The 19,230-nt window shown below is 40.3% G+C and overlaps 3 protein-coding genes across 3 annotated transcripts; 1 reads left to right on the forward strand and 2 right to left on the reverse strand.

Annotated features, from left to right (window-relative positions):
* The first annotated feature begins 1,078 nt into the window (after positions 1 to 1,078).
* rb1 (retinoblastoma 1) lies at positions 1,079 to 18,505 on the forward strand. The gene is made up of 27 exons (XM_079566968.1): positions 1,079 to 1,292; positions 1,675 to 1,795; positions 1,868 to 1,971; positions 2,379 to 2,513; positions 2,583 to 2,621; positions 2,707 to 2,756; positions 2,893 to 3,003; positions 3,079 to 3,224; positions 3,306 to 3,383; positions 3,746 to 3,855; positions 3,928 to 3,999; positions 4,085 to 4,172; positions 4,243 to 4,359; positions 4,434 to 4,490; positions 4,560 to 4,591; positions 4,673 to 4,749; positions 4,822 to 5,033; positions 13,709 to 13,827; positions 14,740 to 14,918; positions 15,003 to 15,148; positions 15,759 to 15,863; positions 15,983 to 16,096; positions 16,173 to 16,321; positions 16,399 to 16,429; positions 16,507 to 16,649; positions 16,744 to 16,790; positions 18,045 to 18,505. The coding sequence occupies exons 1-27, from the start codon at positions 1,186 to 1,188 to the stop codon at positions 18,107 to 18,109; spliced, it is 2,754 nt and encodes a 917-aa protein (XP_079423094.1). The 5' UTR covers positions 1,079 to 1,185; the 3' UTR covers positions 18,110 to 18,505.
* LOC306970670 (putative P2Y purinoceptor 10) lies at positions 5,235 to 6,111 on the reverse strand (the record flags this gene model as incomplete). The annotated part of the gene is given in 5 exon segments (XM_079566699.1): positions 5,235 to 5,396; positions 5,398 to 5,531; positions 5,534 to 5,620; positions 5,623 to 5,854; positions 5,857 to 6,111. Coding segments are annotated over 5 exon segments (870 nt in total).
* Positions 10,200 to 11,908, reverse strand: lpar6b (lysophosphatidic acid receptor 6b). The gene has a single exon (XM_079566969.1). The coding sequence runs from the start codon at positions 11,518 to 11,520 to the stop codon at positions 10,432 to 10,434; it is 1,089 nt and encodes a 362-aa protein (XP_079423095.1). The 5' UTR covers positions 11,521 to 11,908; the 3' UTR covers positions 10,200 to 10,431.
* Positions 18,506 to 19,230: the final 725 nt, after the last annotated feature.

Raw genomic sequence — 19,230 nt, forward strand, 5'->3', positions numbered from 1 at the left:
TATCCTCAAATTCAAAACACCATCACTAACGCCGGGGGAATTTTTACCAGAGATAATACACCCGATAAAAAGTACTTGTCATCAAAATCTATGAAAACATGACAATACATGACACATTTGGGTCGTGTTTTTTATGTTAAACTGTGTCATGTGTAAGAAAATGAAAGAAAAGCCAAAAAAAACCAAAACGTGTGTTTTGGATTAGGAAAACACCCAGGCCATCAAAGATGTCAAAGACAATGCTGAAGCCCAGAGACCCAGGACACTCAGATAAACGCAGCATATAATCACACAAATGTATTTGCTGCTCTAGGGTTAATCAGTAAAATGCAGTTGCACTTGCTGCTAGTGGAATATCTTTATTCTTTGTGCATTTCTTCATTTGTTGAAATAAATTCTGAATCTATTTATTATATTTTGAAACTATTCGAAAAATGATTGAACACTGAACATTATCGACGGTATTTGACCACAAGAGGGCGTTCAAGAATCAATCCACTAGATTCAATATTATATTTGAAATGTGCTGATGAGGCGAAAGAATAAGTTAAGATTTGATGAACTATTAGATGTAATAATGTCTGGGAAAGGTAATTCTAGTAAATCATAAAACACAAAACAAATGACGCCAAAAAGACCAACATACAAGAAGCGAAACAAGGCGTACACGCAGAAGAGAGAAACAGCGTACATGGCACCAAAGCGTATTTTAAAGTGACATTAAAGATTGTTTATAAACCACTGTGAGGGAGCGCCTTATATGCAAATGAACGGAAATTGCGTCCACTTCTTTCCCGCGTTTTCTTCTGGAGGGTTTGCGTTCGCTTGTTTTGTTTACTGCGTCACCGCATCCTTTAGTCACATTACGTGTTTTCGCATCTTTTATCCATAAACCCATGCACTGTGTTTGTGTTAAGCCGGACACTATTGTAAGACACCGATAAACATACTTTATTCCGATGAGTTTTACAATTAATCTCCAAAACAATTTCATCCGCACTGCCCCGTAAAACAAAACAAACGCCCCTTGACACGGATGGAGGAAGTCGGTCATTTTATTGTATTGTTGCCACGAAACTCGTGTATTGGGGATTACTCCCTGCAATAACTTCCCTTTATACATTTTTTTAATCAAACGATATCTATCCTTTATTAGTTTACGAACAAAACAACCTGTTTTTGAGAATGCCACCAAAAAAGCGCAACTCCGGGGCCTCACAGAAAGACGTTAAGTCTACAGTTGAAGGTGGTTCACCGGACAAGAAGGAAAGTCCGGTGTTATCTTTGAAAAAGTAGGTCATTTTACTTGATTTCTATTGTTTGTAACAACTTTGACATCGTAAAGCTTTATGTACCGACTCTCATGCGTGCCTTAGTTTTCATGTTCGGCTTCTTTATAGAGTATTGTTGGTAGCTATTAGCTATTAGCAGTCTTTATTTCAAATCCTGCTGCCTGCCAGTCATTCAAGTACCTTCAATAAATCTACAATATACGTGCAAATGACTTTGACTTCTAGCTATTCATAAAGCACATATGAAGCTCTACACCAGTGTAATAACACTACAATGCTATTGTAACAAAGCGTTTCATTTTTGTAAAGATGACTGAGCTGCATGTCACATTTCCATCACAGGCTCTGGCCCTAAACCTTCTGGTCATGTCTCTTTTTCCAGACACAGGGATAAGGATACTGAGTTTGTCACCTTCTGCAAGAGCCTCCATGTCTCGGACCTGGTGTGTGATCAGGCCTGGAAACTCTGGAAAACTGTACAAGAAACTGTGAATGAACTGGTTGTATGTAACTTCATATACACTGTATGATGTCGTGTGTTGTTCGTAGCATGAACTTTACTGTGTTTCTTCCAGGAGGGGCGTTTAAAGCTGTGGGGTGCTTGTCTGTTTGTGACTGTGACAGACCTGGATGCAGCTTGTTTCACCTTAACTCAGCTCCTTAAAGCTGTCAATATGAAGTATGTTTGATATGAATGTACTTTAGGGCTGCACAATATATCGCGAAAAATATCGTATTGCGATATTAGCTGCTGCAATATCCGTATCGCGAGAAGCCACAATATATCGCAACATCACCATAGCCTTCATCTGACTGAGTTCGACCCATTTTTTTTTGCAAACTCAAACTCATGCATTGAAGTCATGTGTAAAAGTTCAGTTTTAGTTGAACATTTACTAGCTTTGTTTAATTCTACCCTTGTTTTGGTCCTGATTGGGTGTTTTTGAAGTCTTCTTTTGACACAATTTGCTGAAAAAAATGGAACATATCGTGTCACTTCAATATCGTGCAGCCCTAATGTACTTCATACATTTTACTTTCAGTTGACAGTCTGTGAACCTTTAATGACGACGTCTTTGTGTGCAGTATCCTGATGTTTCTGGGCCTGGTGAGGAAACTTGATGTGAACCTGGACACGATCACTACAAAAGTAAATTCAGCCTTAATGAGGCTGGAGAAGAAGTATGATGTGACGCTGGCTCTTTACCAGAGATTTGAAAAGTAAGTGAACGTTTCACTGTATGGGACTTGTGTGCAACAAAACAACTAAAATGAAGTGTCTGGTTTCAGAACTTGCAAGAATATATTTGTTTTGGGCTCTGATGAAAAGTAAGTAGATTTATTTCAATTACTGTCTGGATTTATGATTGTGCAGCTTGTCCTGACTGACTTACCTTTCTGTGCATTCGTATAGGACCAAGGAACTTGCCCGAAGCTGCTGGACATTGTTTCTTCTGGCCACAGGTACTTTCAACCAGCAACAGATCTGTCAAAAAAATAATCTGATATTGTCCTTTTTAAACTTTGTTTTTCTTTCTCACTGAGCTGAAGGAAAGTTCTCCTATGTTTCGTAACGTTTTGTTATTACACATCTGCACAGGAAAAGCTCTGCAGATGGAGGACGACCTGGTCATATCTTTCCAGTTGCTTCTTTGTGCAATGGAGTATTACATTAAACGGTGCCCTACAGACCTATTGCAGCCTCTTTACAGTAAGCTTAATTTAGGGAACATACACAGTTATATGAACAAAACGAATATATACTCCACGTTTTTTTCTGCCGCAGGTTCAGCCATCAGCACAGTCCAGAGTCCTCCAATTCGTACATCCCGACGCAACCAAAGCAAAGCCAAGCCCCGACCTCCAGAACCAGAGCTGGACGTGCAGCTTCTGGAAACTTTAAGCAAAGAGAATGAATGCAACACTGAGGAGGTCTGACTGTTCCCCTGACGTTTAAACCAGTCATAGTTCTGTGTTGTTTAAAATCACATTGTTCTGCACATGTTTTCGCAGGTGAAGAACGTGTATCAGACAAGTTTCATAGCTTTCTTGGAGTCCCTGGAGCTGTCAAAGTCCGTGGATTTACCTCAGGTAGGAGCCAACGGTCTCTGCAGCTCTAATGCTATTTCCACCCCCCGCTTTGTCACTGAGGCTTGTAAAGATTCTGCATCTGCTTCCTGTGTAACGCACATGCTGATTTACGATATCTATGGTGTTAGAAACATTATGTACTCAAGCAGTCAGGCGTATTGCACCTGCCGGAGAAAAAAACGCTGTGGTTGTCTGCTGCTGTTTGCTTAAGCCTTGTCGAGCATTCATTTGGTTAAAAGAATATCAGTGCACTAAAGTCTTGATTGATTTACAGAAAATTGTTTGTTCCCATTTCATGTGAAAGTATATGTTTATTTTAAACTTGTTTCATAAAGATTTCATGTGTAAATTCTTTCCTTCAGATGGACAATCTGAACCAGCAGTATGAAGAGCACTACCTCAAGGGAAGGGACTTCGATGGCCGACTGTTTTTGGATGGAGATGAGACAATCCTTGTTCCTAAAACCGAAATGTAATCTAGTCTGCCTGTTTCATCATTGATGGCGATTCTATTTGTTGATATATGTTCCTGCATAAATTACAGAACACAAGTGGAAAAAACACCAAAGAAGAACTTGCAGGAAGATGTCCGCATCCCTCCACAAACGCCCATCAGGTCAGGCCTTTGAGTTTTCACAGAGTTAAAACGAACAACTATAATCTATGTACCCTGTATAATAATGATTTATTTTTGTGTCCAGGGCTGCTATGACGTCCATTCAGCAGCTAAGAGGAGATCTTGTTTCTAGTGGAGATAAGCCTTCCACTAATCTGAATACGTATTTTAAGGTATGTTGAGAACAAAACTGTAAATATAACTAGTATATCAACATTATTAAAGAACTATTTCTGTGCTCAGAATTGCACTGTGGACCCGACACAAGATGTGCTGCAACGGCTGGAAACTCTAGGGCAGACTTTCAGCCAAAGATTCAGCCAAGCCGTTGGTCCACGCTTCGTTACTGTCGGGAAACAAGTAACGACATAAACCATGATCTATTTAGACTTTGTTGTAAATGAATAGAAGTTTTGACTCTTTTTGTTTTTCAGCGATACACTCTTGGTGTCAAACTGTATTATAAAGTAATGGAGGCGATGCTGAAATCGGTATGTTCACGAAACACGGTTGTTAATTTAAATTTTCAGATTTGACCACATTATACTTTGAATTTTTAGGAAGAGAAGAGACTCTCTGTACAGAATTTCAGGTATGCTTTTCTGCACATTATTATAGATGTCATCAGCATGTTTTAGAGGTTATATGAGGTTATATGTCCATTTTCCAACAGTAAATTGCTTAATGGCTCCAAGTTCCATGAATCACTTCTGGCTTGTGCATTGGAGGTTGTCATGGCGACATATGGAGGTGGGTAATGTCTTTAAGTGTTGTATAAAATCTGTTACTTAAGTTTTTAATTCTGTTTGTATCGTTCATTAGAGAGTAGTTTTAAGTCTGGAGGAAACGGTGGTGAATCGTCTGAAAGTGAGCTGTGTTTTCCCTGGATCCTGGACGTCTTTAGCGTCGCTGCCTTTGACTTTTACAAAGTCATTGAGAGTTTTATCAAAGCTGAGCCCTCGTTGAGCAAAGACATCGTCAAACACCTGGAGACCTGTGAGAACCTCATCATGGAGAAGATCGCGTGGCTCACGGTCAGTACTGGTTTTTTATTGTGCTTTTGCGAAGGACACATACAAACAAGTGCAGCCGTAGACAATTAGTGTGTACACAAACATGTCAGATTCTGTCAATTGGTCAATTTTACATATTGATTACATTCTTCTATAACTGAATCACTCTTAATTTGCCCTACTAATAATAGTTGGCAACTAATAATTGATAAGAGTTGTCGGTCATTGACTGCCACTGCCCCCGGACGAATGCTCTCTGTGCACCAGGCTCCTGGAGAAATAATAGATGAGTGGGTTGAGGCAGCAGTTCGAGCTGGCCACTGAGAGCACCACTGGGTGCAAAGCCTTTGTTATTTTGGCCAAGGTACAGTTGGGCAGAAGTCGTGAGTCGTACGTGAGTAAGCGTGTAGCCCAACAGGTTGATATGATACGGGACAAAGCAGGAGAGAAACACAGCCAGGACACAGTAGATGATAATGAGTGTATGTTGGCGCCGCAGTCTATGGCCGTGGTGTCGGACAGCACTCTGCAGTAGCTGCAGAGCAGGAGGCCCGCAGGCAGCACAAAGGCACCCTGCACCAGTCCCAGAGCCATCAGGATGATGCGGTGCCGGGGTCCAGCAGACAGGACTTGTGCTGGTGAGAGGCAACAGGAGCAACATCAGAACCCACATCAGTGTAGTCAGCAGCTGGGCCACATGCCGCCGCTGCACAGACGAACACAACTGCAAAGTACCGGTCCACTGCGACGCACAGGAGGAAGAATATACTGCCGTACAGACTGATGTATTTGAGGGTGAAGGTGAGCTGACAGTGGGCTGCCCCTGGTGTCCAGAGGGTCCTAACTGAAAGAGACTGTGCTCAATTCTCAATGGTAGAGACACCACAAAAAACATGTCTGCTACAGATAAGCTGACTATATAGATGGCTGTGCTGTTCAGGCTGCTGTAAGACTGTTGGCACAATCTCCGTAAAGCCAAAGTGTTGGTCACCAATCCAACTAGGAAAATAATGCTGTAGGACACTTGATAGAAGATGAAACGGTAGGTTGTGTTCACAGTGCAGTTAAACAGAGGAACATACGGCTTAGTGTGACTCATATTTTCCTGAGTGACTTGATGCTGCCACTTTGAAACAGAGGAAATGAGTTCCGTGGAGGCTGAGTCGCTGAAGAACAGTTAAACCTGCACCAAATGAGACATTTTATGAGCTATAAAAGTTAAGTCAATTTGTCCTGGAGAGACACAGCCACTGTCAAACTAAAAGCCACTGAGCCTAATGAATGTTTGTTACATTGGACAAACACAGGCTGCTTGTGAATGTACAAATCTTTATATTACACAAGTAAGCATCTGTGGTTCTTGAATGCAGCCTGAGAGCCCCCGTCTCAACTGTTTTTGCTAATCAAGCTGAAGAATAATAACTTCTATGATGACACAGATACATTTTAAATCAATTGCAGACAATCATTTCATACAGACAAGTTTTCCTTTGTGATGAGTAAACTACTACTCATTGAAACATACTCCATTAATAATTATAGAGTTTCTTTTCTATCAGTTTAATAGAAGAATAGCAGCCCAATTACTCACCTTGCCTGTGTTGTAACGTCAGTAAAGGAGTGGAGCGTTATACGAGTCTGAGAGGAGACAAAACAGATGCTTCTCTGAGTGGTCCACACCAACATCCTTGCATCTCACTCCCCTTTACTCTTCTCCTCCACCCTTAGGTGTGTTTACTCAAAAGACACTATGCCACAGCTTTGCACTTAAAATACATTTAAATAAGGCATAATCATAGAAAATACAGGTAGATTAATTCTACCCTCATTTCTGAGCACTAAAATATCTTATAGCCAGACACGTGACATCACAACATCCTAAAGAGCCTATAGTTTAAAATTGAGGAGGAGGGCAACTGAAAATTCTATGGTGGTAACTGTGGTAACTGTGGTAACTAGTGAACTGCAGATGTTTTTTGTTATTATCTCAGTCATTATTGGGAGAATCCACATGAAACAAAAACTGTCTCAAAGTTCATTGTCTCCTCTGTCTGCACATATGAACTAATGTCCAATTGTTTTCTTCAAAAGTGGTGAGAAACTCGGAAACATGAGTGTGATGTTGGCCATTAGGAAGGACTTCTAGACATAAAAATAATATGTCAGGTTTGTGATGAGGAAAAACATTTGTTAGTTTTTGTTTTGGAGACTTCTTACAAAAACTGTATTCCTCCCAGAGAGTTTTATAGACCCTTTAATTGTTGTAAACATTCTGGGCTTTGCTGGAGACGGGTGTGGCGGGTAGATCAGGGACAGGAACAGAATTGGAGACAGGAAGAGTACTTCCATTACATCTGAATTCTCATCTTGTGCAAAAAAGAAACCAAAAATAAACAATCATTTACAATTGTCCTGAAAGTTTTTTATAAACTATTTTCAGGACATCTTTTTTGCCCCAGTTTCATAGCTAGCTAACACACTCCGGGTTTAGCAGAGCTGCTGCGCCAGCCTCGGACGTTAGCATTTTTCTCCGCTAAACCCAGATGTAGTATTTTGGTAAATATTGCTTTTATAGCAGTAGGTACGGCATGTTTGGCTAATGGGCCGGAGAAATAAGTAGGTTCAGTAACTCTGTGTTGTGTTTCAGAGATATTGATTGTGGTATTGAAGAGTTTTTTGTAGTTTCTCGCACATCTGCCGCTCTGCAAACCCAGAAGTAGAGCGGTGACATTACAGCTTGACAAACCTATAGAGTTCGGGAATGTGACATCATATCGCTGAGCATTATCGGATTAGCAGCAATTGTAAACTAATGGAGATTTTAAAAGGTAAAAGTTACTGGAGTTAACGCTTGGACACCACAGTCAGTTAGATGTATTTACCAGCAGTGACTCAGCAGCTAGAGTTGTTCCACGGCTTTTGTCTCCACTTTTTAATGCTGTTTTTAGCTAATGTTAGTCAATGGAAATGTATGCTAACAGCTGCAAAGATGGCGGATCTCCATGGTAACTGTGGAATTTCCCTCATCAACAAATATAAAAAGTCCTAAAAACAACCATCAATATTTCTGAAACTCAACAGAGAGTTACTGAACCTACTTTTTCTCAGTCTCATCAGCCAAAAATGCTGTACCTATTGCTAAAGAAGTAATATTTACTAAAGTCACTACTTCCGGGGTTAGCGTAGCTGCTGCACCGTTAGCATTTATCTCCACTAACCCGGATGTACCATTTTGGTAAATATTACTTTTATAGCTGTAGGTATGGCATTTAATGAGTCTGAGAAATAAGTATGTTCAGTAACTCTGTTGAGTTTCAGAAATATTGATTGTGGTATTGAAGAGTTTTTTGTAGTTTCTCGCACATCTGCGGATCCGGAAGTCGAGCTGTGATGTTACCACTTAACAAACGTATAGACCCTTTTGCTGCTTACACCATCAGTGACATCAGCTGGAGGCGGGAAGTGATCAAGAGAAATAAGATTCAACTAAAACTAGCGGTTATAAATGTAAAATTACAACTAAAAAATGTGATCCTGTTGGGGCTTCAGGTGCAACAACAAGAGGAATGACATTTGAGACGATAAAATAAGGTTCATATTTCCAACAATAGTTAGACATTTGTTAATCTTTACTATGACAACAGCTACAATGGAAATAGATGGGAATCTAGCCTCCTGCCTCCAGCCAAGCCCGGAATGTTTACAAAACATGAAGGTTAGTGCTAGATCGTATGCTCCGGAGGGACAGTCTGCTGTGAAAACATGAGATATCATGACACAAATTAAGGTTAGGGCCAGGGAAATGATTAACCTTAAGGTTAGGATTAGGATTATTTGTATTTTTAGACAAACCAACTCATAGATCTATACAAAATCACAGCAGACCGTCCCTCTAACACTAACCAAACTAACCAATTTGTGTATTGAAACGATGAGAACAAGTTTGGTGTAGTTTTCTGGACAATATAAATCCAGAGGAGCATCACCTCATGACATAAGCAGACGATGGGCGAGACGCTGAATATGCAGGATTACTCTTTACAGACATGCTTCATCGTCACAATGTTTATTAACAGTTACAAAGCTGAGAGGTGGAACATGCCGCGTTTGTTGAAATTGTAATCAGCCGAGCTTTACAGGATGAAATGATTTTTGTTTGTCTGAAATCACATAGGGTTTGTTTGAGATGTAAACACTTGCTGTTTGACAACAGTCCCAGTGGTGGACGGCGCGTCTGCTGCACATGGAGTGATTGGTGTGTTCTTGAGTTTGCAGGGTGCGCACTTTTCTGTTAAAATGTTGTGGTGGAGACGTGTTGTTGCAGATCTCCTGTTTCGCAATCCTCTACAACTCTGCGGCGCCTGAAGATTCTGCTCGAGTCAGTGCGGACCCTCAGGCGAAAAACCTCCGCAGGAATGTAGTAGTGCTCAGTCTTGCAGCACATATCTATAAACATGAGAAAAACTGAATGTGTACTCACTGTGGCGAGACTCTACGGACATCTCAGTTATGACGACTGAGATATAGAGCTTAAAGTTTTAAGTATAAAACAGGAAAAAAAAAGTACTATATTTGGGACAGCAATAGTATAGAATCACTACTTGAGTCTTTTGAGTCTCTTTACCGTGTCTTCAATTCGGCTTTACCCAAAATCTAAAAGCTTCTTGAACAAAATGTCAAAATAGCGACGAAAACGAGGATGAAAATACAACAAAAAAAGCAACTAGAAAGTGCAAAAAAGAGCCACAAAATAACACAATTAAAAGTAACAAAAACACAACAAAAAGGCAAGGAAAAAAACCTATGAAGAAAGCAATAAAAATTACTAAAAAGGGACAAAAATCAGACCAAAATGTGACAACAAAGTAGCTTTTAGCTTTCAAATGAAGCGTTACTCTGGCATAGAGGCTGTAAGCTCCAATTGAAAAGTTTTTAAATTTGGGTAAAGCTGATCTGAAGAAAATGCGCTCAGTTGGGTGGTTTTCTTCATAATTTCAACCGTTTTCTTTCTTATCTATTGCTTATTGAACAGTAGTCAACATCCGATTTTAAGTCTAAGTCACATTTGTCTTCCCAGGGTGATTGTGGGTCCTGACGCCAAAGTTGAGAATCACTGGTATCGATGATTCATAATCAACATTATGCCTTTAGCTACAAAAATGCTTACTTCCCTGCCAATTAGGCCACCAAAACGCAAAACACTACAGTACTTAACGCCTAAGTTTAATACTGGTTCAACATTATAAAAGCATTAACAACAACAATAATGAAAAAAAAAAACTAGTGTCTTGAACATACACAATACATTAATAGCCTTAATTACAATAAATTACAACAAAAATCAAATCTCAGTAATACATTATTGGGTTTCAAATGTGTTGGATGATGGAGTAGCACCCAGTAGCATCGCGCACTGTCTCTAAGCCTCTTTGATTGAGTTTGAGTTTGTTGAATCGTCGCATAGTTTCGAAAGCGGAGGTCTAAGAGTCAGGCTTTTGGGAGGTGTGACCGGGCTGCTCCTTGAACTGTCCAGCTGCAGCCTGTCGAAAAGCCTCGTCCCGTTTTGCCATCGGGTGGACTTGCGCCTGATGGAGCTCTGAATGGCGTCCGACGTGAAGTAGTAAATCACGGGGTCAAAGCAGCAGTTGGTGACCGCTATGCACAGAGCGATGGGGTAAATGGTCCGCACCACAAATTCAGCATTGCACCCTTTCAGGACCTTGGACCGCACCATGGCGTAAAAGATGAGGTTGACGTTGTACGGGATGAAACAGAAGCAGAAAATGACGATGTGGACGGCGATCATCCTTAAAATCTTCCTTTTGTTGAGGTTTCCCCCTCGGCTGATGGTCTGAGGGTTTGCCAGCGTCCGTAACACCATGATCGAACAGAAAACATTAAGCAGAAGCGGAATGAGAAACCCCACAGTCTCGATAAACATCACCACTTTGGACAGGTCTGACCTCCACTGTGTTTTGGAGTAGTTCTCAAAGCAATAGTGTTTTGACTCGTTCTTGTTTTTGTCCGACGTCGTGTCCAGTTGCACGGCCACAGCTATGCCTCCAGAAATGATGATCGTCCACACGGCTAAACAGGCCAGTTTGGCGTTTCTTTTCGTGCGAATGGTTTGCGAGCGAAACGGATACACGATGGCCAAGAAGCGGTCTATGCTGATGCAGCTGAGGAAGAGGATGCTCCCGTACATGTTTGTGTAGAACAAAGCCACAGATATCTTGCAGAACACTTCGCTAAATATCCACTCCCGTTTGACAAAGTAGACGATCCGAAAAGGCAGGCTGAGAACAAAGAGCGAGTCCGACACCACAAGGTTCATCATGTATGTGGTGGTTTCATTTCTCATTTTCAGAGTACATGCGAAGATGTACACGGAGGCAGCATTGAAGAGAAGTCCGATAACAAAGACCAGGCTGAACCATGCGCTGTACAGAGGGTATTTGAACGCATCGCTTCGGACACATGAATTAGTCGGTAGGGAGCTGTTATCCATGTTTACAGTTTGTTAGTCCCAAAAGTGGACAATACAGATGTTTTCTTCTCCTCTTGTCAGTTTGAAATTTACATACCACAGAAAAATGTAAATCCTTTGAAGATCTCCTTTCTTTAATCCAAATTCAGAGAAGCGAATAGTCCAGCGTAGTATTTATAAAAGAATCACGTGTCTGTCTCCAAAGGCTCCGGTGGTTGTAATTGTGCCGTCCACTCCTTTTTGTAAATCCAGCTGAACAAGCTAAGCTTTAGGACACTGATCTGTCACTCTGTGCATCGAACAAGCCCACAGTCAAATGCTTCACCCAAAGAACTTGCATGACAGTCTTGGAGACTTAGAGGGTGGAGTCTTGAGAGCAAAGTCCTCCCTCTGCCATTTTTTATGACCGTATTATGTTTGCATATTTTAACTGAACAGTGCAATCTGACGTTGGCCATGTGTGTTTGTTACTCCCTGTACAGCCCATAATGTTAGATACTATTTTTGTTTATGTTTTCTATGTTCGATACTGTCAGATACTGTGTTTATTTTGAACTATATATTTGTGTGTAGTTGCTTATTGACACAAAGGTACTTGCCCAGCCAGCCAGATTACAAGCTTTTCCTATTCTTTACAAAGGCGCTCCCGCGTTTGAACAGAAAGTAGGAGTGCCTCTCCAGGATACAACAGTACTGTATAATGTAGAACCATTTATTCCCTTTGTTTACCCTAATAATTGTTTTTAACAGAATTGCTCGTCTTTTTCTTAGTCATCACATGCCGTGCAGAAGGACACATGTACTTTTGCTTTTGAAATATGTCAGGCTGCTGCGGGGTGTGGTAAACGTGACGCAACAGGCTTGTACCTGCAGCTCTCTGAGTTCTTGAGAAACCACAGCCACAGACACCTCCACTGATCTAGTTTAAGTCTGTGGGCTGACAATGGTTCACCTGTGGGTTTGAGATCCCAGCCATTCTGTGCGTCAAATAATGTTTAAAAATCTCCATAGTTTACCATAAGTAAAGTACATTTGTGTATTGTTGCCCTTTAATCAGTTCAGCTTTTCCTCAGAAGGGTGTGCTCTTGTGTGAACAACACGACTAACCCAGTCCCGAGCTCTGTTTACATTAGATCTGCTTCAGACGCAACATCACTGGTTTTCCAGAAAACTTTCCAGGGAATTTAATCAAATTAATACTCGCAAAACAGAAGTATGTTTTCACTTTGAAATTAATAGATTTTTATTGTTGAATTTTCCTTTTAACATACTGGTTAAATTGGAATAACTTTCTCTCTTACTTTCTAGCTGCTGTTATACAGGTGCTCGCATTAATAAGAATATCATGAAAAAGTGCATTTATGTCATTATGTATCCTGTTGTGACAAATTTGGTTAAAGTTAAGCCAGGTTAACGCCATGCGGGCCTGGCCCCCTGCTATGTGACCAGACGGACAATAGATAAGATGGGCCATCTCGATCTCACAAAAGATCCAGATCCTGGGCATGGTCAAGATCCTGGGCAGGGTCGTTTCGCACCTAAAAGACAATAGGCCAGCAGGGCCATCTTATAAAGCATGACAAAAGATCTCTCTCTCTCCCCACCGCCAGCCTGATTTCATTCCCAGGCAAAGCGCCTCTTGGCCGCTTGCATTTGCATCTCCAAATGTATCACCATGTCTTTGTTCTGTTGTACCGCCTTTCGATGTATGTGTATAAAATCAGCTACGAAACCTTGCTCCGCAGATTTACAATCTCTGCATGCGTAATAAACTTCACATGTTGACTAGACAAACTTCTCTTAAGCTTTATTAAGCAAGAAAATCCACAACAATCCTTATGTAATTCAACTTAATATATGAAACTAATATGTGATATACACTCATTACATGCAAAGTGACATATGTGCAGCCTTTGTTTGTTATAATTTTGATGATTACGGCTTTCAGTCCATTTAAAAAATATTCAAATTTTCTGAGATTTTTAATTTGGGGTTTTTACAAACTGAGCCATAATAATGAAAACGATAAATAAAGGCTATACAATACATATCTCACTTTGCATGCAATGAGTCTATATCATATATGTTAGTTTCACTGTATAAGCTGAATAACAGTGAGTGAATGCACTTTTTCATGATATTCTAATTATATGACGAGCACCTGTATATTGCATTTATGACAAGTAATGGGCATGTGTTGTGTTTTCAGGGTTCTCCACTGTTTGAACTGTTGAAACACGAGCAAGAGGCCGGTGCAGCTGAGACTCCTCTGGAAACTCCAGCCAACCTCATCCAGCCGCTGCAGCACAGCCACACAGCGGCTGATCTGTGAGTCCGAGAGAGAACAACTATCTGTTTGAATATCTGATATTGAAGACACAAATGTGTTTTCTGTTGCGTTGAAAAATTGGAAATATTGGTTTCTGATCATGCACAATGTTTAGATCGATGGTAAATTGCGTTAATTGGCCATAATAGGTACTGTTCTGTACAAAGACTAGTTTTGAATCTCATCTTGTCAACGAGTCAAAACAAACATGACGTCTTACATGAGTAAAAACAGAGTGTGAAATGGCGCCACCTTCTGCCAAATGAAACGGGTGAGGCAAAGCTGTCGACCAGAAGTGAGTGAAGTCCTAAAGTTTGAACTGAATGATGCCGAGCTCTTTGAGAGGAAATGTCTTCACAGCCAATGAATGGAAATCTTTGGCTGTGATTGTGGTTTCAGATGCAAATGCATTCGATACAAAAGTAGGAGTTACCGGGTTGTCAGGCTGGGAAGATACACTACCATTCAAAAGTTTGGGATCACTTGAAATGCTGGAAACAGGTGATTCTTAATGGAAAACTTACATATGTCACGTGTAAAGATTGTGTTGGTTTATTGTGTTAAAGGGTAATTAATGATTAGAAAACCTTCGTGCAATTATGCTAGCACATCTGAAAACTGCTGTGGTGATTAGAGAAACTATAGAACTGGCCTGGTTGACCTCAAACTTTGGAACGGTAGTGTAAGCCTGAGTGTAGTGTTTCCAAGAGTGAAAATAATCAGAACTTTGAACATTGTCAGTATCAGACGTCTGCATAGACACATAGATATAAATAGAGAGCTGTGAATACTTCTGAACCACAAACTTAAGTTTCACACAGCAAACCTGTTCCTCTGCCTAATCATATTTCCTGTACGCCTCACCGATTTCCTTTCTCAGCCTCAAACATTAAGATATTTTGTTTCTGCAGATATCTGTCTCCTCTGCGCCCGGGTGTTCGGGTCTTACCCCCTGAGTCCCCAGCCACCCCCAACACCCAGCCCACTGTCCCGGCCCCAAACCACACTACTCTTCAACCTGGTCATCAATCTGCTCTCCAACCGCCGCGTCACGCCAAGTCCAACTCCCTCGGCCTCTTCTACAAAAAATGTAACCTCAGGAGTCAACGTGTTCATTATAACAGCACCGTGTTTATCTATTGTGATGTTTGAACATTTATAATTGTTTTCACAGTGTACCGTCTGGCCTACACGCGCCTCAAGATGCTCTGCTCTTACCTGCTCTCCTCACACCCTGAACTGGAGCCCATCATTTGGACCCTTTTCCAGCACACACTGCAGCACGAGTACGAGCTCATGAGAAACCGCCATCTTGACCAGGTACGCCTTCATTTCATTTCTGTCGGTATGGTCATCTTTCCAGGTAATGTCTTTAAAGCCACACGGCAGAAATGTCCATGTTGCCTTTGCCGCAAGAACAATTCAACTCAAAACAAAAAGCAAAACATGCCAACGATGCAAATGTTCTCCAAATGCCCAGATAGACTCTGACAATTTTTGTAGATTCATCAAAATGAATTCGCCATTACCGCCATCTTGTTGCGCTCAGTTGGTTTTCCGATTCAATAATGAATGTTGGAGCTAAAATCAACCACTTAAATTAAATTGTGCTGTGGAAGTAAAGTGGATTTATATATATGTTGTACAATTATGAAATGTATTTATTGCAATACATGTATTCTGCTGCTTTATACTCAGGGTCTCCACGGGGAATTAAAAAGCATTAAAAGTGAATTTGACCATATTTTTTTTTCTTACAAGTTGCCTGTTTTGTCCAGTTATCTTTCCTCTGTCTGATGAAATGTTTGCAAATCCTAAAAAAGGAAATATGCCATTTTTTTTCTGCCTTTGGCATTAGAATATAGTAGCATTACATTGGAGTTGCCTGAGTAAACCCTGGATACTTCATTGTTGTCTTTTTTGTTTGCAGTTGATGATGTCGGCCATGTACGCCATCGCCAAAGTGAAAAGTGTCGATCTGCGTTTCAAGACTATTGTTACAGCCTACAAGAACATGCCAAACACGAAACAAGAGGTGATGCTTGGTTTAATTTAAAGGCCTTGATGTTTAGATCATTGTTTCTGCATCATTTTTTTGGGGGGTTATTTTTTGTGTAATGGTGTTTTAACATTCATTTTTGTTTTCGGTGCCAGACCTTTAAACACGTGCTGATCTCTGAGGGAAGCTACGACTCCATCATTGTCTTCTACAACCAGGTCTTCATGCAGAAGCTCAAGACAAACATTTTACAGTACGCGTCTCCCAGGGTGAGCAGCGAGAAGACTTTACACTTTCACATTCGCAATTTAACATGTCAAGCTAATCGTGTCCTCTTCCTCTCAGCCTCCAACGCTTTCTCCCATCCCGCAAATCCCTCGTAGTCCTTACAAATTCCCAAACTCGCCCCTTCGAGTCCCAGGAAGCAACAACGTGTACATCTCCCCAATGAAGAATCCTCGTATGTCTCCTGGCATCATGACCCCGCGCTCCAGGTCAGTCCTTCAGCATCGCATTTTCACATGGGCGACAGTGTAAATGATAATCATGTCTGCTTTGTTTGCTGTTGCAGAATGCTGGTGTCCATCGGTGAATCATTTGGGGTGTGTATTTCTTTTTTCTAACAATAAAAAGCAACAGGTGAATAGTACCTTGACTCATTTTCTTTTCCTTTGTGCAGTTGTCGAACCGCTTCCAGAAGATCAACCAGATGGTGAACAGCAGTGATCGCTCCTTCAAAAGGACTCTGGATCTCGGCCCCAGCCTCAAGCCCTTGAAGAGGCTACGCTTCGACGTGGACGGTCAAGACGAAGCTGACGGCAGGTCTGTTGAAAATATCAAACTGAAATCACATAAAAACCTGCTTCATTTGCATCTTTGTTTGTAGCGACTGTAAACTTTGTTTCCTTTATCGCAGCAAATCGAATGGAGACTCTACGCTGATACAAAAGCTGGCCGAAATGAGTAAGTAATTTTGTCTTTCTCTTGTATTGCAGTGCACTACAAAAATCAATGGAATGCATTTACAAAAGTGCGGGAAAGACTTTTATGCTGCGTTCCACTTATGTCGGAAGTCGGAAAATCATGTTCGAGCATCATCATCAGTATCACAGAGCAACTTCATTGTCATATTATAAAATAGTGTAATGTATTTATTCTTATATTTGCGAATACAGTGATAATTCAGCACTAGTAGTTTCATATTTTCCTTTTAGCCGGTAACGTTCTGCCAAATAAGACGGTTTATTGAAGCTTTACATTTGTTACATGTCACGTATGGCACAGCCTCTTTAAATGCTTCTTCTCGGGTTTGGTGATTCTGTCCTGAGTTTCCGAGTCGGAATTACAGAATGTGTGCGTCATGTTCCTGTTGAAATTTCCAAGTCGTAGCCCAGAAATGCCAACCTCCGAGATCAAGAGGAACATAGCTTTATTCACACGGGGTTAGATTTACATGGATAAAACTGAAATGACCTCAGACCAGAGAGTTCAGGATTGTGTCATCATATTGCTAAGCATCATGAGATTTGCAGCAATAATAAGCTAATTGAGCTTTTAAAAGGTAAAATACTGGAGTGATTTCGTTCACATTAAAACGCTTGGACACTACCGTGAGTTAGATGGATTTACCTGTAGTGACTCAGCAGCTTATGGAGCTGTGACACAGCTTTTTTCTCCACTTTTTTTCCTGTTTTTAAGCTAATGATAGTCTATTGAACATTTATGTTTACTCCCACAAACATGGCAGATCTCCCGTAGTGAATTTTCCCAAACTCTATATGTTTGTTAAGTGACATCACACACAATAATACAGTACTTGTGGGAACGCAGGTCTGTTGCCAGTTGAGAGTTCCATAGATAAACAGCAAAAAAAAAAACTTTATCAGAACAGAATGACTAGACTGTGGCGAAAAAGTGACAAGAATGTGGCGAAAAAAAGTGACAAAAATATGGCAAAAAGTGACAAGAATGTGGCAAAACTGGCAAACAGTGACAAGAATGCGGCGAAAAAGTGACAAGAATGTGGCAAAAATATAGCAAAAAGTGACAAGAATGTGTGACGTAACCGCAGCAAAAGAGTGATAAAAAAAAAAGGAAAAAGATTTGTGTAGATGAGTTTTGTAGGTCTGAGATTTCAAATGAGGCGTCAGGTGGGGTTGAAGAGGTTAATAAATTGAATTATTGAGTTGACTAAATCCTGAATGCTGTTTCTTTCAGCCTCCACTCGAAGCCGCATGCAGGAGCAGAAGATGAAGGAAGACGCCGAATCCAAGAGGGACTAACTGAACTGATGTGACGACACCGACACAACAAACAATTAAGTCTTTCTTAGTTCACACTGAATTTTTGGAGTCACACTTTGTTATTTTAAAATGACGGTTTACAGACGCTTGTTGGAATTACGTATCAGATTTTAAGTTGTTTTTTTAATTTTCAGATGTTTTAATCATGAAGTTTAAATTGTGTTTCATTATACATAAAGGAGGCATGAAGTGCATTTTATTGGTTTTGGAAACATCAACAAAAATATGCTTAAAATTAAAGACTGGACAAACTTCCGTTGACCACAATTCCACCAGAAATCCCTTTATTTCTGATTTAAATGTTGATCCTACTGACTGACGTGTGACTCCTGCATGTGCATCATTAGTCGATGGCTTGAGGCCCATGTGAGACCGTGGTGTGAACTACGTTTTCTGAGAATAGGAAGTACAGATACAGCCACGAGGAGCCGTGTATATCTGGACACTGAGGTTGAACTGTAAAATATTAGGGAACTTTTTAATTCATCTGTTTGTGTTGTACTTTGTGTAGCTTTTAAATGTAGCATTTTTTGTAATGGAGAGTTGATGTTATTTTACAAAAGAGATCACTACTACAGTATTTTATAACTTGTTTTGCTGACAGGAAAACAGACTATTTTTGTGCCATATAAAAACCACATACCTTTCAAACACATATCTTTTTGTAACTTAGAAGATGGTACCATTCCTGACTCGTGCATTAATAATTTTGACAAACTATTTTGGATTTAATATAAAATGCCACTACATATCTGTTTGAAAAAGGGCTTGTCATTGTTTTTTTGTTGATTTAAATATTTTGTTTCAAATAAATTATTCATTCTAAATAAAAGTACAATAAAGTGCATCGATATGAAGCGTGTCATGGATACTTTTGTGGTGCCTTCATTAGATCAATGTAGATAGATGTTTCCTTTTTAAGATGGAAAGAACTATAGAAATTCCAGACTTTTTATTCTCTTGATTTGTGCCTTTTATACTACGCCATAAACATAGCTCTTTATGTATAACTTAAACTACTTAATGTCCTTGAGCTCAAATGGCACATGATATTTAGCTGAAATTGAAGTTAAAATTTCAGAATATATTACTTGTTTTTT

The sequence above is a fragment of the Gobius niger genome, assembly GCF_951799975.1.
Source record: "Gobius niger genome assembly, chromosome: 11".
NCBI lineage: Eukaryota > Metazoa > Chordata > Actinopteri > Gobiiformes > Gobiidae > Gobius > Gobius niger.